Here is a 21388-nt window from a genome sequence, read left to right on the forward strand (position 1 = left end):
TTTAATTACATTTATCTTATTCTGAACTTAAGAAATAAAACAAACATTTCCATAACAAAGTGGGATAGAAAAAGAGGATTTTCTCCATCCCTTAGTCATATGAGATTTAATATAATTATAAGTGATTTAATTAAGATAATAATCAATATATTAGCTAAAATTGTGATTTGTTATATTTATATATCTTAATTTTAATTATATTAGTAGCCATAAGTGTTTCTTCTGACTAACTTTCCAATGTCAAATATTAAGTAATATCAGAAGATACAGTAATCAGCAATATTATATTTTAGAAACCATGAGTGTTATGCTTGACTCAAGGGGGTCACACAGCTCACCAGTGGTATACTTGACTAATAGAAGGGGAACATGCAGCATAATTATGACCCTGTTGCCACAATAAGACTGATAAGAGTATTGGAAAATGCTGGCATTTGTCACATAGGCAGTTTCAATATATCCTAAGAATGTGCTTTCATTTTAGAAATTCCTAATTAATATCATATATAAGTATGTATATTCTGGAAGGGTATAAAAACCCATTGATTTTGTAACTCAAGGTCTTTGAGGTCCAACCCCTGAATGACTGGCTTTATTGTTAGGCCTTCTCTCAATAAACCTATTTGCTCCAGCCTGGAGACTTTGTTGTTTCTGTTCCTCCATCAAACTTAGAAACTTTTCTGACACTCCCCAGTGGGGAACCAGGAAGAAATCCTGAGTGGCAGGAGGCCAAGGAGTGGGGAGGGGCACAGGCTCATCGAAGCTAAGAACCACACCACAGAAAGTTTTGCTGGTTGGTTGTTTAGTAAGTAGGCTTGAGGTTACCTTTGAACAAGAGAACAGGCCAGGTGAGAGAAAAACATGCCCTTCCTCAAACCAAAACACCTGGGACCCTCTGAAGCCGGGGACAGTAGTGTAGCCTAGAAGCAGGGCCCCCCAATGGGGAGTTAAAAGTCAAGTAAAAGATGGCAAGATGAGCAAGCAAGATGAGCAAGCAAGATGAACAAGAGAAAGTTTCTTCAGCAAGAAGGAAGATCAAGGTGCACCCTCAGAAGATAACAACCTCAGGGTCCCTACATCCAAAGCTTCCAAGAAAAATATGAACTGTTCTCAGGCCATCAGAGCTCTCAAAAGGGACTTTAAAGAGAAAGTAGGAGAGATAGAAGGAATATTTAGAGAGAGGGAGGAAAGAATGCAAAGAGAAATGAAAGTGATGCAGGAAAGTAATGAGAAAAAAGTCAACAGCTTGAAAAGTCAAATGGAAAAGGAGATAAAAAAGCTGTCTGAAGAAAATAATTGCCTAAGAATTAGGATTGAACAAATGGAAGCTAGTGACCTTATGAGAAATCAAGACACAGTAAAGCAAATCCAATTGAATGAAAAAAATAGAGGGTAATGTGAAATATCTCCTTGGAAAACAGCTAACCTGGATAATAAATCCAGGAGAGATAATTTGAAAATCACTGGACTACCTGAAAACCAGGACCAAAATAAGAGCCTAGACCTCATCTTCCAAGAAATTATAAGGGAAAATTTCCCTGATATTCTAGAAGCAGAAGGTAAAATAGAAATTGAAAGAATCCACCAATCACCTCCTGAAAGAGATCCCAAAAGGAAAACCTCCAGGAATATTATAGCCACCAGCTCATGTGCACCAGACTGAGAAACTACTTGTGAAGTTGGGACCCTTATACATAAGCATACCCCCTTTCCATTTCTCGGAGTTGCCATGAGAGTAGTTCCTGCTGCCGCCATGTCAGCCCATCTGCAGTGGATGGTCCTCATGTAACAATTGGAATGACACCACCTGCTGGAGACTTACTGTAGGAAAGCTCCAACATGAGGAGAGGGCCTCTGAGGGCAGGACCATGTGGCTTTTCTTTGGCATCAGGAAGTGATGTTGGCTTGTGGGAGGAAGAAGGGGGAGGCTGGCGCTCTGACTCGCTCTCTTTCCTGAGGACTCTGGTGGAAAAGGGAGCTAGGAATGTGCTCTCTCTTTACCAAATTCTTATTCTCCTTAATAAATTCTTAAAAGTCTAACTCTTGCTAAAGCTTATAATTTATTGGTGACCACTCATTAGATATTTTAGACAGTAGAGCTAGAATTTTAGCCCTAACACTCATCAAGTGCAACAAGCACTGAGCCCAACAACCTCATGGCCTGAAACTCCTTCTGCTACAATGGGCTGATTCACCAGAAGACAATGGATGGCAAGAGAATTGTGGTGGTGCTGAAGCAGCGGGCAGGTCAGAGGAAGCCTGCCACTTCCTATGTGAGGACCACCATCAACAAAAATGCCCAGGCCACACTCAACAGTGTCCAGCACATCATCCACAAGTAGGTGAGCCAGCAGGCACCGTGAGGGAGAGACAGGAGGAAACAAATGGCAGGTAAGTCAAACTACCACCATCACCTTGACCCTCATGTGTTTCACTTCTGACTACCCACTCCCTCAATCTGCTCTCCCTTCTATCACCAAAATCACCCTTATTCCTTTCCCTTCCTACTTTCTTGCAGGGTAAGATAGATTTCTATACCAAATTGAGTGTGTATGTTGTTCTCTTTTTGAACTAATTCTGATGAGTATGGTTCACTCATTCCCCCTTCTGCCATCTTGCCTCCTCTATATCAGCTTTTCCTTGCTTCCTTTTTTGTGAGATTATTAACTCCATTCCACCTCTCCCTTTCCCTTTCTCCCAGTGCATTCTTCTCTTACCACATATTTTTATTGTTTTTAGATATCATCCATTCATATTCAACCCACACCTGTGCTGTCTTTTTATGCTCCATCCAATTGCTCTAATAATGATAAAGTTCTTATGAGTTACAAGTATCATCTTCCCATGTAGGAATGTAAACAGTTTACCTTTTAAAATCCTTTATTATTTCTTTTTCCTGTTTACCTTTTTATGTTTCTCTTGAGCTTTGTATTTGAAAGCCAAATTTTCTTTCCAGTTCAGGTCTTTTAATCAAGAATGACTGAAATGCCTCTCTTTCATTGAATTCTAACTTTTACCCTGAAGGATTATACTCAGTTTTGCTGGGTTGTTGATTCTTGGTTGTAATCCCAGTTCATTTGCCCTCCAGAATATCATATTCCATGCCCTCTGATCCTTTAATGTAGAAGCTGCTAAATTGTGTGTTATCCTGACTGTGTCTCTACAATACTTGAATTGTTTCTTTCTGGCTGCTTGCAATATTTTCTCCTTGACCTGGGAGCTCTGGAAATTTTGTATAATATTCCTGGGAGTTTTCATTTTGGGATCTCTTTCAGGAGGTGATTGGTGGATTCTTTCAATTTCTATTTTACCCTCTGGTTCTAGAATATCAGGGAAATTTTCCTTGACAATTTCTTGGAAGTGTGAGAAAATAATTATTAATATTGCATTTCTCGGGGGAACCCAGGGATCAGTTTCTCAGTCCTTTATACTGCTTATATCAATCTTTAGATCTATTTCTGGCCAGTACAACAGAGGTCTTTGGTTAAGAGTCTCTAAATGGCCAATAGTGATGATCCATGTCCCAGCCATTCAGGCTCAGCTGCCAATACATTATCTTTTTTTGGACAGATTAGTATGTAAACTGGAAGATACTTGTTCTTACCCTGACATGGGTGGGAGAGGAAAGTCACCTTTATTATAGGTACCCAGAAACTGGCTCAACAAACCTCTACATCGGTTAGTAAATACCAGGGATTCTAAGAGATTAGCAAGTGGAATATTGCAGGAGGTGGGGGATGTGCCCTTGGACATGCCACAGGTAGTATCTTGTGGGAATCCCTAGAAAGTTGCCCCTTCATAAACAGGCAAGTATCAGGAAGTATAGTGAGAAAGTATTTAAACAGATTTTATTCCTACAGTTATGATAGCTGTGCCCAAATCTGAGGAGCCCATGTAGCCATGGGATACTCTTTTCCAGAGTCAGTTATAGTTACCAGCTAAGGGACTGATAGAATAATAAGCTTGGATCATGAAGACCTGGATTTGAATCCTCCTCTCTCCTGAAACTGAATAACCACATAACCTTCCTGAGATTCCATTTCCTCTACCATAGAATGGTGCACCATTCTAATAGGATCACCCACCTTTCCAGGGTAATTTTGAAGGTTAAGACCTAATGTGGAGTGGTTTGCAAACCATACATTCCTGTACATATGTGAGCTCGTGCTCTACTACTTTGCTCACTCTAACTGGCTAATTTATGCCCACTATGACAATGAATGCTTGGACCTTAACCCCTTCTGGGTGATTTCTCAGGTCCCTAGTCTAGCTCTAAGAATCCTTGATTCTGGAACTTGGAGAAAAAATGAGGATTACTAAGAATACCTCCTGTCACTTCTCCCTCTGACCAACAGAGGGCGTCATTACCCTTCTCATATTCACACACTAGTCAGCTCCCTGGTCCCATAGCTGGAGTCTCTGCAGCCTTTGGTGGACTGATGCAATTCCTGAGACCACAGTCAGAGAGCCCCCTTGTGCTGCATGACCTAAGAGTGAATCATATTAGCAAAAGCGCCATGGACAGTTCACAACCTTCAGTTGCCATGGTGTTTTAGTGTGCTCAGCGATCCTTGGAATAAGGGTGGCAATGGATGAAAGATAGACATTGTTTTGTTTGGTGAGGAATCTGTTATAAAAGGGATAGTTGCAGCAAGATTCCAATCAGTTCAATGCAATTCAAAAACATTTATTGAGTACTTGATGTATACTTAGAACCAGATTAGGTGTCCTGAGACTCCATTTTATCAGATCAATCAAACTGGACTAAACTTAAGGAATTCCATCATGGCTTGGCAATGGCTTAGGAAGTTTCTGGGGGATCCTGTACCCAAGGATGGTCTCACACTCTCAGCATGGGCTCTGAAAGAGCCTCCAAAGCATTACAATCACTGCTGGACACATGCCTACTGGGGAAGGGTCTCAAAGCTCCTTCTGAATTCCAATCAATTTTACCTCTGGTCATGGACCCTCAATTTCCTGATAACTCGCTCTGCCTCTAGCTCTGGATACCAAAGCCTACTTTAGTTGCAGAAGGAGGGGAAATCTAGCTTGGGAATCTGTGGACAAAACCTTCTGGCATGAGAGAGAATAGAACCAGCCTCAGAGAAGGCAGATTAAAACAAAGAAATAGTCAGACCCAGACCCCAGTATCCTGAATCTGGTGCCTCCACTCAGTTCTCCTGCACTGGAAAATGTGAAGTGGGCTCTGGTCTGGCTCTGGACACATGACATCTCTGAAGCTCCTTGAACCCTGAGCCCTCCTGGATCACAGTCCTCCTAACCCTCCTCAGGTTTCCCATTACCCCTCAGGTCTTAGCTCATGACCCAAGCTACCAGTTCTTTGGCTCCCACTCTACCACTTCCCAAAAGGCAGCTTCCCCATCCCATTAGGAGGTATAGTCATAAGCCAACAAACATCAAATTAAGAAAACACTTTTATCACCTATTATGTACAAAATCTGGGGATTCAAAAGCCACAGTAGAAGAGTTCTTTCCTTTGTGGAATTTAACATTCAACTGGGAGAAGGCAACTGGTGTCTACAGAGTAATTTCAAGAGGGAAAGAAGCCAAATATGGGAGATGCAGAAACCTCCCCTGTGGGATGGAACCTGAGCTGTGCTTCAGAGAAGCTTGGGGAGGTGGCAGGGCCAGCATGGCCCTCTGAGGGAGCCCCCTGAACAGGGCCTGACAATTCATGATGGAATGCTGTGTGCAGGAAGAGCCAGCACGCTGCTTATACTAGAAGAGAGGAAACAGAGATGACAAGAGCCTGGGAGAGAGGAGGGAGCCATATCATGGAAAATGTTAGATGGGGACTTTGTGTCATATTCTAGAGTCATCAGGAGGACAGTGGAGATTTCCGAGAAAGAGAGTCACATGATCAGATTAATTTAATGAACAGCATTTTAGCATCTTTGTGGTGTGTAGAAGCGGGAAAATTACAATAGTTTCTGATGATCTGGTACTTTACGGTAATAAAGCTTATTTCTGTATTTTATTAGTTCTTATCCACATTGAAATCCTGTTGGCTCAGTCATGCATTAGGGACAGGGTTAGATTAGAAAGCTTCAACAAGTTCTTCCAACTCAGTTTTCATCATTTTTTAACTCAGAGAGGTTTAGTGTCTGATCAAAGTCATACAGCCAATAAGGGGCAGAATTGATACTTAGCCAGGCCAAACTCCAAGACTGACAGTCTTTCCTCAAATATCCTTGGCCGGTTCAGGCCCATCTTCCACAAAACAGGCTCAGGGATCCTCAGCCCTCCCTCTTCTCACTCTGTCCTCATTTCCTATCCCAGTATAGGTAAGTAGGATGGATGATATACATATATGTTATAAATATAGTTGTCAATGATATAAATATTTGTGATTTAGATGAGTCAACATGGAATGGTGGACAGAGAGATGACCTGGGAATCAAGAAACCCAGGACCAAGTCCTGATTCTGTCCTGCTGGCTAAGTTCCTAGGCAACTACTTAACCTCTGAGTGCTGCAGACAACTCCTGCGACTACAAACAGTAGGGAAGATGCCGAGTTGCATGAGGAAATGGTTTTCCTTGAGAACTTATCCCACCAGACCACATCTGGATAGAGCAATACTTCTACTACTTTATCCCAGACAACTGGGTCATATGTTAAACAGAGGCCTGGGTCCTGAGTAAGGAAGACCTGAGTTCACATACTGCCTCATATATGGCTGTGAAATGCTTACCATGTAAATTCACCACTGGTTATCTCAGTTTCCTCATCTGTAAAGTGGGTATAGTAGCCCCTGTCAGTGCTATTAGCTAATAACACCTATATCTTAGTGCAATTAGAAAGGTAAAAATGAGATAAAATTTTAATGTCCTTTGTAAACTTGAAGGCACTCAATATATGCTAGCTATATGTTTATAATAATAGCTTATATTAGTATTGTCATTATGATGTTATTTTTATATCATCCACAGGAACACAAACACCTTTATAGCCTGGACAATTTCTGCTTTTCCATTTTTCTTTCCAGCACTTAGCTTTCTGTTTATTCCATAATTTACTAAGTGAATTTTCAAATGATGATGTCTTTATGCAAATCAATGTCTATTTTTTTCTGCCTTCATTCCTTCATTCATTAGAACTATGTCTTCTCTTGACACTTACTAGCTGTGTGATCCTGGGAAAGTTGCTTAACCCTCATTGCCCCACCAAAAAAAATCAGATCTATGTCTTCTTTTACAACATGACAAAAATGGAAATATGCTTTACCTGATCGTACATGGATAACATATATCAAATTATGTGCCTTTTCAAAGAGGGGGAAGGAGAGAGAAAGAGAAAATTTGTAAGTCAAAATGTAAAAAGAGAAGATTAAAATGTTTTAAAATGTAATTATAAACAATAAAATGTTTTCAAAATGCACGAGTGGATTTTCACATATTCATTCACAGTTGATTGATGAGAGAGAAGAGACTGAAGCAGGTGGATCAAACAGGGGGCTCTTGCAATCCCCCAGTACAGAAGGGATTAGCCAGAAGTGAATGACTCTAGTCTCCTTGTGTCAGTCTTTAAGCCAGTCACTTTCACCTTTGTAGCCTCATATTGGGCACAGATTTGCTGACATCCACATTTCTGGAAACAGTCATAGCCAAGATGTGGGATGGATCGTAGTATGGGTCCTCTCCTTCAGTGCATGTCTGCAATGGGAAAATGGAGTGAAGGGTAGACAAGCTTTTCCTCCACTATGCTCAGAACAACGAGAGTAATCTCATCTAGTGACTGACCAAACTCATTCCCCTTGGAATGAGGCTTTACTAGGTTCTTCCTCAGGTCTCAGGCTAAGATCTGTCCAGTGTCAGCCAGCCCCTCCTCTCTGCTTCCTTGAATTCACAACTTTGCCAGCAGGGGTGGTAGAAGGCCAGGTACATGAGCAGAGGCAAATGCGGCACCTCCAGAGCCTACAAGCTGTGAGCTCCTGCCATCTCTGCCCCCTGCCCAGGGCTGGGAGCTCTCTCCTGGTTATGGGGGATCTAGTCCTGGGGCACAGAGAGAAGCCTCCCCTCATTCATCCACAACCAGCTCCAACCATTCCCACATCAGACACTGGACATGAGCTTGTCTTTGCTCTTGAGGTCACACACTGAGGACAGAGAGGAGGGAGGCCCCTCCCCCAGAGTCAGGCTCAGCCAGGGTGACTCAGGGTGCCTCACAGGGTCCTGAGAGGAGGCTCAGAGCAGACCTGGGGCTCTTTTGCATATGGAGCCCCAGGGGCCTGCAGGGAGCCCTGCTCAGGGTAGAAAAGCTTCCTCCCTCCTTGCTGCCCCCTCAGGGCTCTGAGTGCTCTCTCTGCAGGTGTCTGAAGGCCAGGATGGTCTCCCCATGGCAGCTCCTCTGGCTTCTGGTGCTCTGGGCTCAGGGTAAGACCCAGCAGGGCAGGGAAGGGGTGAGGAGGGCACAGGCTTTCAGGGATTAAATACCCGATGACCCCTGGATCCAGGGGGTGAGGAAGCTTAGGCACAGCACAGGCAGATAGGGCTGAGGAGCATGGCCAGGGATTAGATTATAAACGTTGTGGGGTCTGTGGGAATGATGGTTTATGTCCCATGTTGACAGTGAATACATCCACTTATCAGTCATTTGTGATTTCAGGGTCTCCACACAATTGTCTTGTCCCTACACTTTGCACATTCACACATTTTTGTCTACCTCTAATGTTGTTTTCCTAGATTCCCAAGGAGCCATTGTGCTGACCCAGTCTCCAGCCTCCTTGTCTGGATCTCCAGGAGAGAGAGTCACCATCAGCTGCAAGGCCAGTGAGAGTATATATAGCAGCCTTCATTGGTACCAGCAGAAACCAGGCCAAGCCCCCAGGCTCCTCATCTCCTATGCTAACAGGCTGGCATCTGGAGTGCCTGCCTGCTTCAGTGGCAGTGGGTCTGGGACAGATTTCACTCTCACCATCAGCAGCTTGGAGCCTGAGGATGCTGGAGATTATTACTGTCAGCAGGAACATAACTGGCCTCCCACAGTGCTTCAGGCCTGAACAAGAACCTTCCCAGGCTGCTCAGGGGATTCAGCTCAGAGCAGCAGCTGCTTCCTCTCTGGTCCCCAGGCAGAGCAGCCCCTGCTCTCTGGGCAGGCTCACACCTCCCAGGGCTGCCCCTTTCTGGGCCCACAGCTCCCCTCCTTTCTCACAAAGCTTTGTCAATCCCATACCCTGTCCCCAAGGCAGAGGGGAGGCAGCACAGCCCTCTGGGAAACAAAGGGGAAAATACAAATTGGGGAAATGCTGACATTTCAAGTCCACTTGAAATCCTTGCCTCCACATAAAGTGTTTCTCTTGTTTGGAGTATAAGTTCATTTTTTTTTGCAGGACAATGAGGGTTAAGTGACTTGCCAAGGGTCACACAGCTAGTAAGTGTCAAGTGTGTGAGGTCAAATTTGAACTCAGGTCCTCCTGAATCCAGGGCCAGTGCTTCATCCAATGTGCCACCTAGCTGCCCTGCCCCCTCCCAGCATAAGTTCATTTTGAGGAGGTTTTGCTGCAGTTCTCTGTAGCCAGTGATGTGAAATCATTGGTTGCCATTGTTCAGTTGGGTCTGACTCTTTGTGACCCTCTCTGTTTTTTCTTGGCAAAGATCCTGGAGTGGTTTGCTATTTCCTCAGCCAGCTCATTTTATTACAGTTGAGGAAACTGAGGCAAACAGGGGTAGATTAGTCGCCCAAGATCACATAGTTGGTACATGTGTATGGTCAGATTGGAACTCAAGAAATGAGTCTTTTTTATTCCAGGCCCAGTACTCTATCCACTGTGCAACCTAACTCCCATGATTGAAACTAAATTCATTATTCTGCAGCCCTGGACACACTGGTCTCACCAGGCTGGATTTCTTATGATCTGGGCCTAGCCAAGAGCCAAGGTGAATGCTCCCCTCACCCAACCCTGCCCCAAGCCAGGGACTCATCATTTCCTGCACCTGGGAGGAGCATGTCCTTACTGGCTGGCTGATTCAGGCTAATGTGTCCTCCTGTGTGGGTTGGGGTGTACCTCCCACCACATATAGGGGAAGTTCCTAGGATTTCAGGTGGCAGGGTTACACCCATTCACTGGCCATCTCTGATTCTATTCCCTGCCCTAAGAAATCTTTTGGTGGTATGAAAGCTTAAGGCTCTGTCCAATCCCTTTAGGACCAAGATGACAGAGGGCTCTCTGGTCAGCCTTTGTCACTTTGTCAGCTCCCAGGTTCAGCTCAATGGTGCCTTAGGTCCCTGTTCTCACCATGCTCCCAGTCTCTGTCCTTCACACTCATGCACACAATCCCAAGAGTAGCCTTACATGAAGGACAAACAGTAGATTATGCTGAATTTCTTCGCATTAAAGAAGGTACAGTAAAATCATTATAAAGGTAATTTGAGTTAGTTTGGAAAGTGAGTCAAGGGCATCCAGGGAAATCATATATCCTAGAAGAGGAGGTGCTTGAATTCAGATTTGAGGAATACTGGGGATTCTTAGAATCAGGTATGTGGAGAGGGCATTTCAGGGATGGGGCAAAGCCTGGGAAAAGGCCTGGAGAATGCAGATGAGACATCCTTTGTGATGGAGAACAAGAAAGCTATTTAGCTTGGATTGCTGAATAAATGAAAGCATGTAATGTGTAATTAATCTGGAAAGGGAGGCTGAGCTCTATGGGAAAGGCTTCAAAGGACAGTGGTTTGTGTTTTATCCTAAAGACAAAAAGAAGCCATTTGAGTTTATTTAGTCAGTCTGTCAGTAAGCATTTATTAAATACCTTTCATGTGCAGGACACTGGGCAGGGGAGTTCTATGATCCAGATCTATGCTCCAGTCAAAGGATCAGTAACCCTCAGGGCTTGACTCTATAATTTTAAATATAGATATTTTCTGAGACCAGGGGAGAAGGGGAGAAGAAGATGTCCTGTTATTTATTGGTCTGGAAAAATGAAGGTATTTTCTAAATTAAATTATAAGAAAGGAAGGAATTAGGAAGACGGAAGGAAGAACAAAGAACTAGGACATAGAAATCTTAAGTCTGATGGTACCATCCCAGCAAAAGGCTGAAATGGGGGTGGATGGTGAAGTTCTAGCAGCCAAACTGATTCTCATCAGGTGACCATCCACTCCCTGGTCCCAGCTCCTTCTCATGTAGATCTAGACACCCCAAAAGCTGGTACTACTTTACAGAACAAAGCAGCTTCCTTCCATAAGAATGTGTTTAAGATAGTGTGTGTGTGTGTGTGTGTGTGTGTGTGTGTGTGTGTGTGTGTGTATGAATGGTTCCTATGTCCATGGGGATTGACATCTCATATAGATGCACAACATCCACAATCAGGAAAGCAAATCCTTTCTTGTATTCTCTGTAACCTGTATGTGATTCTCCACGGAAATTAATTTCATTTACCTCCTTGTCATTTTTCCACATTAAAAATCCTGTGCAGGCAATGTGCTGACCCAGTCTCCAGCCTCCTTGTCTATGGAGAGAGGGTCATGAGCAGCTGCAGGGCCAGGGAGAACCTCTGACCCAGGGATGGCCTCAGTGACGCAGCCTGGTACCAGCAACCACCTGGACAGTCTTTCAAGCTCCTGATCTCTTGGGCTTCCGCCTGCACTCTGAGGTCCCTGCCCAGCAGACCTTTGTCCCTCAGCCTTCTTTTTAAGCTAGCTAATTCCCAACACGTGGGGTTCCTAGTTGTATTTGTTCTCCTACAGAGCCTATTAATTAGAAAGCCCTAACAGGGACCCAGAGCCCTGGAGAGGTCTGCCTTGAACAGATGGGGACACACTTCATCAGGATGCTTCAAACCTTTGTATCTGGTGTTTTCTCATTAGAAGGTAAATTATTTTAATCTGCTAGTTATACCTATGATCTTTCAAGTATTTGTCCCTATATCAAAAGAGGCTACACAGCTATTCCCTGACATCCTTGGATGTTCTGCTGCCTCAGACTTGCCTACTGTGTGTGTGTGTGTGTGTGTGTGTGTGTGTGTTGATTGGCAGTGGGTGTGGATTTCTGGCCCTTTATACAGAGGGGTTGCTTTCGTCTATATTGGACATGAGTTCTTGGCTAAAACAAGGAATGATGGGGGGAAGTAGTGTTGCCATGACCAAGGCACTTGTGTCTATCATTCAGTTGGTATTTTCTCCAAAAAGTCATTTTCAGCAGCATTTTGCAGCATGTTTATAGCTGTGATGCATCTTTCTATTGCCTTTGGATCATCTGCAATTTCATTGAACCAAACCTCAACTCTTAGAACCTGCTTGAAATTTTTGTAGCCAATTATCTCTTTTTTTCCATATAAATATTTTATTATTTTCCAGCTACTTTTAGAGATAGTTTTCAACATTTGTTTTTATAAGATTTCTAGTTTCAAACTTTTCTCCCTCCCTCCCCTTTTTTCCCCTTCCCCAAGACAGCAAGTAATCTGATATAGGTTATAAATGTACAATCACATTAAACATATTTCTGCATCAGTCATGTTACGAGAGAAGAATCAGAATGAAAAGGAAAAACCTCAAAAAAGAAAAACAGCAAAGACAATAGAAATATTATGGTTTGATCTGCATCCAGATTCAACAGTTCTTTTTTTCCCCAGGATTTGGAGAGCATTTTCCATCATGAGTCCTTTGGAACTATCTTGGACCATTGTATTGCTGAGAAGAGTCAAGTCTATCACAGTTGATCAATACAATGTTGTTGATAGTGTGTACAATGTTCTCCTGGTTCTGCTCCTCTCAATCAACATCAGTTCATGCAAGTCCTTCCAGGTTTCTCTGAAATCTGCCTGCTCATTGTTTCTTACAACACAATAGTATTCCATTACATTCAAATACCATAACTTGTTCAGCCATTCCCCAATTGATGGGCAACCCCTGTGAGGAAATAATTATTAATAATTGTTTTGGGGGAGATTCAGTGACCTTACTCCCACTCTGGAACTCTGGCTGGTTTCTCAGAGCCAGCCCCAAAGGTGCATTAGAGATCAGACTAACTCAGTAGAGACAATAGAAACCACACCTATTCAAAAGCCTTTGCCTTAAGAGGGTCTGTTACTGCTCATTTCTAATACAGACCACCCTCAGGTTTTGTCAACCAATGGAATTGATTGATGCTAGCCAATTAGCTTTGAACAGTGTGTAAGAGTTTAAAAAGTCCTAGACTGGAAGGATTCTAATGAACAGCCACTTGTGTGGAAAAAAAGAAAGAGTTGCCTCTCATCTGGTCCACAAAAGCCTCCAGCTCTCTTGCTCAGGGGACCCTGAGTGATCCAGGAAGGCATTCGCTTTCCAGCCGCCTTCCTAGGATTCTCTCTCTCTAGGTAATATAAGGCTTCTGAACTTTGCTTAGAGCAATGTGCGCTGCCCCGCCCCTCTCTTGCCCTGCTTGTTCCTGATACTTGCTTACCACTTCTCTTACCCCGGGTCTGGCTCTCCTCAGTCCCCCTCCCCACTTTTCTAGAACTCCATGCTGAGTGTACATGTGGACAAATTAATAAATTATTGCTGCCAAAATTGGTGCAATAGCCTCTAATTTATGAGTAGCAATATATTAGAAACCCCAGCTAAATTCCCCAATAATTTAGAACAGAGACAGGCTTCTTTACAGTATTTCAAATGACACAGTTATTTAATATTGCACTAGAAATATTAGCTTTAGCAATAAGAGAAGAAAAAGGAATTAGAATAGGGAAGGAAAAAATAAAACTATCACTCTTTGCAGATGATATAATGGTTTACTTAGAGAATCCCAGAAAATCAACTAAAGCCTACTTGAAGCAATTAACTTTAGCAAAGTTTCAGGTTATAAAATAAATCTACATAAATAATCAGTATTTCTATACATGACCAACAATGCTCAGCAATAAGAGATAGACAGAAAAATTACATTTAAAGTAACTGTAGACAATATAAAATATTTGGGAGTCTACCTGCCAAGACAAATCCAGGAACTCTATGAACACAATTACAAAACACTTTGTACACAAATAAAATCATATCTAAACAATTGGAAAACTATCAATTGCTCATGGATAGGCTGAGGTAATATAATAAAAATGATAATTCTACCTATTTCTTTTCTTTTTTTTTTTGTAAGGCAATTGGGGTTAAGTGACTTGCCCAGGGTCACACAACTAGTGTCAAGTGTCTGAGGCTGGATTTGAACTTCTTTTAGATTTGATCCCTGTTCATCTGTATCTAAGAGAATTTGCAGAAATATATCCTGCATATTTGATCCATAAGTAAAGAATGAGGTTAATAAAGAGAGAGAACATGTATCTCTGAAAGAGTAGAAAAACCTAGCTAAGATCTATGGGGGAGAAAAAGCCACCTCCATCTAGCAGGTCACACCACCCAGAGCAAGTTCCTAAGTCTCTTTGAGCAGAAGTTCTCTGAGGGACAGGAAGAGGGGCGGTCCCCACACATAGCTCCAAGATAATTGTCTGGTAGCATTCAAATCCATTGATTGACATGACTTAAAGGTGGTCCATGAATTGTGAGGTCACTGCTGGATGCTAATTTGACCTCAGAAAGGTCACCTCATGCTTTCTAGGGCCAGGTGCCCTGGTTCTCACACTGAGGGGATAAAGGGTAGAACTTACCTTGAGCTCATCTGAGCTTCCTTCTGGGCCAGGCTCCCACTACCCAGCTTCCCTTCCCCCTAGCTGCCCAAATGCCTTCAGGCCAGGGTCTACCCAGTCCTGCCCTCCCTCAGCCAGACTCTTCTGGATCTCAATTGCTTGTACCTCCTGCCCCACCCCAGACTTCCACAATACCACTACATAAGAATAGCTAATACCTTCAGGAAAGTGGGGGTGCGAAAGAAACCTGATTCTCCTAAACTATATTAAGGAATAAGAGAATGGCAGGCCTTACATTTTTTCTATTTTCGTTTTATTCCCCCTCAGTTACATGTAAAGATATTTTTTGAGTTCCAATTTTTTTCTCCCACCATTCCTTCCCTCCCTGCTCCCAAGGCCAGCAAGCAATTTGATATAGGTTATGTATTACAATCATGTTAAAAACATTTCCACATTAATCAGAACAAAAGAAAAAATGAAAAAGAAGAATAAACAAGAACAATAACAAAAAAGCAATGAGAAAAGTGAAAATACTATGCTTCAGTCTGCATTCAGACTCCATAGTTCTTTTTCTGAATGTGGTGGGCATTTTCAACTATAAGTCTTTGTACATTGTCTTGGATCATTGTATTGCTGAGAAAATTTAAGTCTATCACAGTTGATCATCACAAAATATTGATACTGTGTACAATGTTCTCTTGGTTCTGCTCATGTTACTCAGTATCAGTCCATGCAAGTCTTTGAAGGTTTTTTTGAAATCTGACTGATCATAATTTCTTATAGCACAATAGTATTCCATTACATTCATACACCACAACTTGTTTAGCCATTCCCCAATTGATGGGCATCTCCTGAATTTCCAATTCTTTGCTACCACAAAAAGAGGAGCTATAAATATATTTGTACACGTGGGTCCTTTTGAAGGCCTTACATTTTAGAAATCTCCATGGTAAGCCCCCAAAAGCTCGTTAATTACTGGGATATCAGATCAAGGCTTGGAGTAAAGTGTAGGATGGTGGTAGATATCAGATCTTTCCTTATTTCAAGTCCTAACTTCCATCCCCTAGGCCATTTTGCACAATGAGAAACCCTGGAAGGGCTGTGTGAGGCTCTGGTGTAAGGAGTAACAACATCAGGGAAATCCCTTGGGTTAAACGGAGAAAGGGGCTTTGTCTCCTTTTCTTCCAGCAGTGAGGGGCCTGGTCCTTCCACAAGAAAGAATGGAAAAGGGCATTTCATGTCCAGAAGGAGATTCAGTAACTCAAGGCCCTGAGGACACAGAGCAGGGCTGGTCCTGTCTAGTGCCCTCAAGGTCAACAAAAACAACCACATATTCCCTGGTGAACGGGGATTGTCTCTTCTCTGGAAGCCCCCCTTTAGCTCAGAATGGGAGTAGCTTACACCTCTTTGTTTCACCTCTGGTAGCTAAGCTGGACCCAATGAGAGCCTGCTATTATAAGCCTCCTCCTAATACATATATATCTCAAGTCCATGAGGTACGTGTTGCAAATTAGATTTATTACATGAGGAATGAACTTGCATGTGGAACTCCAGGTATAGAACAACTATTGACTGACTGACCGACTGATTGACAAACATACACAAAGCCAAAGCCTAGATGTTCCTTGGTCTCCAACTTCTGATCTAGATGAAATCCTGTCCCTTGCTCAAGAAAAGAGTCCAACATTTCTTTCCTTAGAGAAACAGGAATATGGTGATTACCAGGTAGATTACCTCATACCCTTTAATTCTAGTTTGTTCCTTCTGTTGGTTATCCCCAATTTATCCTCATCGACCTTGTTTGTCCATAGTTGTTCTTATTCAGGTTACCCACTAGAGTGGGAGCTTCATGAAAGAAGTGACTGCTTTTTAATTTTCTTTACATTCCCAGCACTTAGCACAGTGTCTGGTGACATGCTTAATGAATGCTTGTTGACTGCCTGAAGCCGACTGAAAAGGAAATGTTCAGAGCTGATTATAGGATCACTTACCTCCAGCATAAATTAGCATGAGCCCTTCATAGCCAGTCTGATGGAACAAAAATTGAGATTTTTAACATTGCTTTTATTTTTGTGGTTTGTCCTTTGTTCCTGCAGAGGAGCATGACATCAGGGTGAGGTCATGACCTGGACCGAATTGGAGTTAAGTGAGGGAGTGTCGTGCAAAGTCACCGACCTCACTATCCCCTCCTGAGCCAGAAGTTACACAAAGACCATACGTAGAGCATATCCAGTATACCCTTTTTATCCAAGCTGATAGTAAACAGAACAGAATGATGATACAGATAAGAATATACCAGACAATAAACAGAGTGAGTAAGCTTTCCTGCTCAGAATAAAATATCTCCATTGGTCTAAGAGAGCATGTGGCAAGCTCTGCCAAGGTGGGAATTTGGGTGATTGGAGCAGGGACGAGGGCAAGGGCTTTCTTCAGATGATCCAGTAGCGCGCGCTCGAGCACACATACACATACACATACACACACACACACACACACACACACACACACACACACACACACACACATGTTTGGCAGCTGTGGGGATAATCAGAAGGACCTGGTAGGGGCACTCAGAAACAATGATTGATAAGGTAGCATAAATTCTAATCCTACTCTTGCCACTTACTAGCCCTTTGCCTGGGTCTCAGATTCCCTTACTTGTCAAATAAATCAAAATTGAATTAAAATTCTTTCCAGATTTAAAAAGAAAAAAAAGAAAAAAATTGAAGGACAATTGTGAGAAAATTCCTTGTATCAACCTTTGGATTCCAGTTTCTGGTCAACATAACAAAGGACTTTGCTTAAGTCTCTAAACAGCACTTAGAGATGATCCAGGTCCCATCCATGCAGGCTCAGCAGCCAATTAAATACTCGTTTGTTGGACCAAGTAGTATGTAAACAGGAGGATATTTCCTCCTACTCTGATATGGGTGGAAGAGGATGGTTACCTGCATTACCTGTACCCAGACACTGACTCACTAAACCTCTACATTGTAAAAATGAAAGTTTTCCAGAAGCAAATGACTCTGTCTAAGCTCCTTGTGTCTGTTTCTGACCCAGTCCCACTCAGCTCCATAGCTCCACACTGGACACAGATTTGCCCAGATAAACATTTCTAGAAACAGTAACAGTCAAGATATGGGATGGATCATAGTATGGGTTGTCACGTTTAGTGCATATGTGGAATGGGAAAATGGGAAGAAGGTTAGATATAACCTTTTCCTCCATGATGCTCAGAACAATACAATATTCTCATAGAGCAACTGACAAAACCCATTCATCCAGGAACAAGTCTCTACTAGGTTTTTCCCAAGGGCCTAATCTAAGACCTGTCCAGTGTCAGGCAGCCCCTCCTCTCTGCATCCTTGAATTCACACCTTCTCCAGCAGGGGGCAGGAGAGGGACAGGTTCATGAGCAGATGCCTTTGAGGTACCTCCAGAGCCTAGTGGCTGTGAGCTCCTGCCACCTCTGCCCCCTCCCCAGGCTGGGAGCTCTCTCCTGGTTATGGGGGAGCTAGTCCTGGGGCACAGAGAGAAGCCTCCCCTCATTCATCCACAACCAGCTCCAACCTTTCCCATACCAGACACTAAACAGGAGCCTGTCTTTGCTCCTGAGGTCACACATTTGAGGACAGAGAGGAGGGAGGCCCCTCCCCCAGAGTCAGGCTCAGCCAGGGAGACTCAGGGTGACTCACAGGGTCCTGAGAGGAGGCTCAGAGCAGACCTGGGGCTCTTTTGCATATGGAGCCCCAGGGGCCTGCAGGGAGCCCTGCTCAGGGTAGAAAAGCTTCCTCCCTCCTTGCTGCCCCTCAGGGCTCTGACTGCTCTCTCTGCAGGTGTCTGAAGGCCAGGATGGTCTCCCCATGGCAGCTCCTGTGGCTGCTGGTGCTCTGGGCTCAGGGTAAGACCCAGCAGGGCAGGGAAGGGGTGAGGAGGGCACAGGTTTTCAGGGACTAAAGACCTGATGACCCCTGGATCCAGGGGGTGAGGGAGCTTAGGGACAACACAGGCAGATGGGGGCTGAGGAGCCTGACCAGGCCCCAGATTACAAACATTGTGGGGTCTGTGGGAAAGGTGGTTTCTCTCCCTTGTTGACAGTAAATACATCTATTTGTTAGTCATTTGAGATTTCATTGGTCTCCACAGAATTTTCTTGTTCTACACATTGCACATTTAAATATTTCTGTCTTACTCTAATTTGTTGTTTTCCTAGATTCCCGAGGAGCCATTGTGCTGACCCAGTCTCCAGCCTCCTTGTCTGGATCTCCAGGAGAGAGAGTCACCCTCAGCTGCAAGGCCAGTGAGAATGTATATAACAACCTTCATTGGTACCAGCAGAAACCAGGCCAAGCCCCCAGGCTCCTCATCTATGGGGCTACCAGCCTGGCATCTGGAGTGCCTGCCCGGTTCAGTGGCAGTGGGTCTGGGACAGATTTCACTCTCACCATCAGCAGCTTGGAGCCTGAGGATGCTGGAGATTATTACTGTCAGCAGAGTATTTACTTGCCTCCCACAGTGCTTCAGGCCTTAACAAAAACCTCCCCAGGCTGCTCAGGGGATTCAGCTCAGAGCAGCAGCTGCCTCCTCTCTGGTCCCCAGGCAGAGCAGCCCCTGCTCTCTGGGCAGGCTCACACCTCCCAGGGCTTCACCTTACTGCTCCCTTAGCACCCCTCCTTTCTCACAAAGCCTTGTCAGTCACAAACCCTGTCCCTGAGGCAGAGGGGAGGCAGCACAGCCCCCTGGGAAAAAAGGGGAAACTCAAAAGGAGAAAATGCAAATGCAAGTCCACTTGAAATCTTTGCCTCCACATAGTTTCTTTTTTTGGAACCATAGGTTCATGTTGAGGGGGCATTTCTCGAGCTCTTTGTAGCAATCATTTGTTTATTTCTGTGTTTATGGTTGTTGTTCAGTCACATCTGAGTCTCCATGACCCCATTTGAGTTTCCTTGGCAAAGATTCTGGAATGGTTTGCCATATCCTTATTCAACTGCTTTTACAGATGAGGAAACTGAGGCAAACAGTGGTAAGGGACTTCCCCAGGTTCCCATAGCTAACAAGTGTCTAAGGTCAGATTTGTACTCAGGAAAATGAGTCTTTTTGATTGCAGGCCCAGGGCTCCATCCACTTTACCACCTGGCTGCCATGTAAAGAATTGTGATTTGAGGTTTCTATGATCTCATCTTTGCCTAAAATTAGAAACCCTGTGTGCCCTGACCCTGTTGTGTGCCTGTGTGCCCTGACCTCACTCTGGCATGCACTCACTCGCCTGCATGGGTTTGGCCAAATTATAATGAGGGCAGCCCTGCCATGACTGGAAGCTGGGTGAGGGCAGTCAGGTGACTTCCAGCATCTGGAAGCTGAAGTGGGGCTGGCAGCTGTAGAGCGACTTCTTAATTCTGTCAGTCAGGACTGCTGGCCAATTAGCTTGGAGCTGTGTGTCTGTCTGCCCTGTCTCTTTGGAACCTGGAGTTGCTGGGACGGAGAAGGGAGGAGATGGGCCATTCTGGCGTGGAGCTGGAAAAAGACAGGACACAGCCTGGTGTTCTGCTGAGCCCTGGGTGGTGGTGAGATTCAGGTTGTACTGTTTCCTTCCCCATTCTTTTTTTTTCCCTTTCCCTTAATTCTACTAATCTTGCTTGTGTTTTAAAGTTGGTTCTTGTTAATAACCCCTGTTCTGTTTTTGAAAGCGGCTGTTAATCTCCTTCCTTGCCCCAATACTGCAACAAGCTACCTAACTAACACTCCCCAATTAAAATTTGGCCCCTACAGCCATGATATAGACTAGGATCCTTTTTCTCCAGCCCTGGACACACTAGTCTCAAAGGGCTGGGTTTCTTGTGACCTGGGTCTGGCCAAGATCCAAAGTGAATGTCCCAACTCACCCAGCCCCCTAACTCTCCCTCCCCTACCACCCAGGTCAGGGCCTCATTATTTCCTCCATCTGGGAGAATCATATTCTTACTGGCTGACAGGCTAATGTGTGCTCCTGTGTGGGATGGTGTATATCCCCCCAGGCCATGGGGGAATTCCCAGAAGAGTAGGTGGCAGGGTCCATCTCTGTCCATCTCTGCTGGATGTCTGACTCTATTTCCTGCCCCAGGGGGTCTCCTGGTGGTTTGAAGGCCCAAAGCCCTGTACATTCCCTTTAGGACCAAGGGCACACAGCTGGTTTCACAACTACTTAAGGGCTCTCTGGTCAGCCTTTGTCTCTAACAAGAAGAGGGAACTTTTGCAACTCCTAGTTTCATCTCCTTTTTCTTTTTTTTTTTAGTGAGGCAATTGGGGTTAAGTGACTTGCCCAGGGTCACACAGGATTTGAACTCAGGTACTCCTGACTCCAGGGCCTGTGCTCTATCCACTGTGTCATCTAGCTTCCCCTCCTAGTTTCATCTCAATGGTGTCTTTGGTTCCTCTTCTCACCATGATCCCAGTCTCTGTACTTCACACTTATGCACCCAGTTGGTTACACTGAATTTCTTTATATGAGTTTTCTTAAATGAAATGAAGGTGATAGAGGAGGCACAATAAAGTCTTTACAAAAGCAATTTCAGTTTATTTGGAAAGTGAGACATAGGCAGCCAGGGAAATCAGATATCCTAGAAGGGGAAGCACTTGAACTAAGCTTTGAAGAATGCTAGGGATTCTCAGAGTCAGGTGTGGGGAGAGGGCATTTCAGGAATGGGGCACAGCCTGGGAAAAAGGCCTGGAGAGTGGAGATGAAACATTGTTTGTGATGAAGAGTAAGACAGCTGTTTAGTTTGGATTGTAGAATAAACAAAGGAGTATCTTGTGTAATTAAGTTGGAAAGGGAGGCTG

General features: G+C 44.0%; 2 gene segments (V, D, J or C); both read left to right on the forward strand.

Annotated features, from left to right (window-relative positions):
• The first annotated feature begins 8326 nt into the window (after window positions 1-8326).
• Window positions 8327-9021, forward strand: LOC122740997. The segment is given in 2 exon segments: window positions 8327-8395; window positions 8705-9021. Coding segments are annotated over 2 exon segments (366 nt in total).
• A 9369-nt stretch (window positions 9022-18390) lies between these two features.
• LOC122740534 lies at window positions 18391-19252 on the forward strand. The segment is given in 2 exon segments: window positions 18391-18473; window positions 18786-19252. Coding segments are annotated over 2 exon segments (501 nt in total).
• The last annotated feature ends 2136 nt before the right edge of the window (window positions 19253-21388 follow it).

This window comes from Dromiciops gliroides, chromosome 2 (genome assembly GCF_019393635.1).
Source record: "Dromiciops gliroides isolate mDroGli1 chromosome 2, mDroGli1.pri, whole genome shotgun sequence".
NCBI lineage: Eukaryota > Metazoa > Chordata > Mammalia > Microbiotheria > Microbiotheriidae > Dromiciops > Dromiciops gliroides.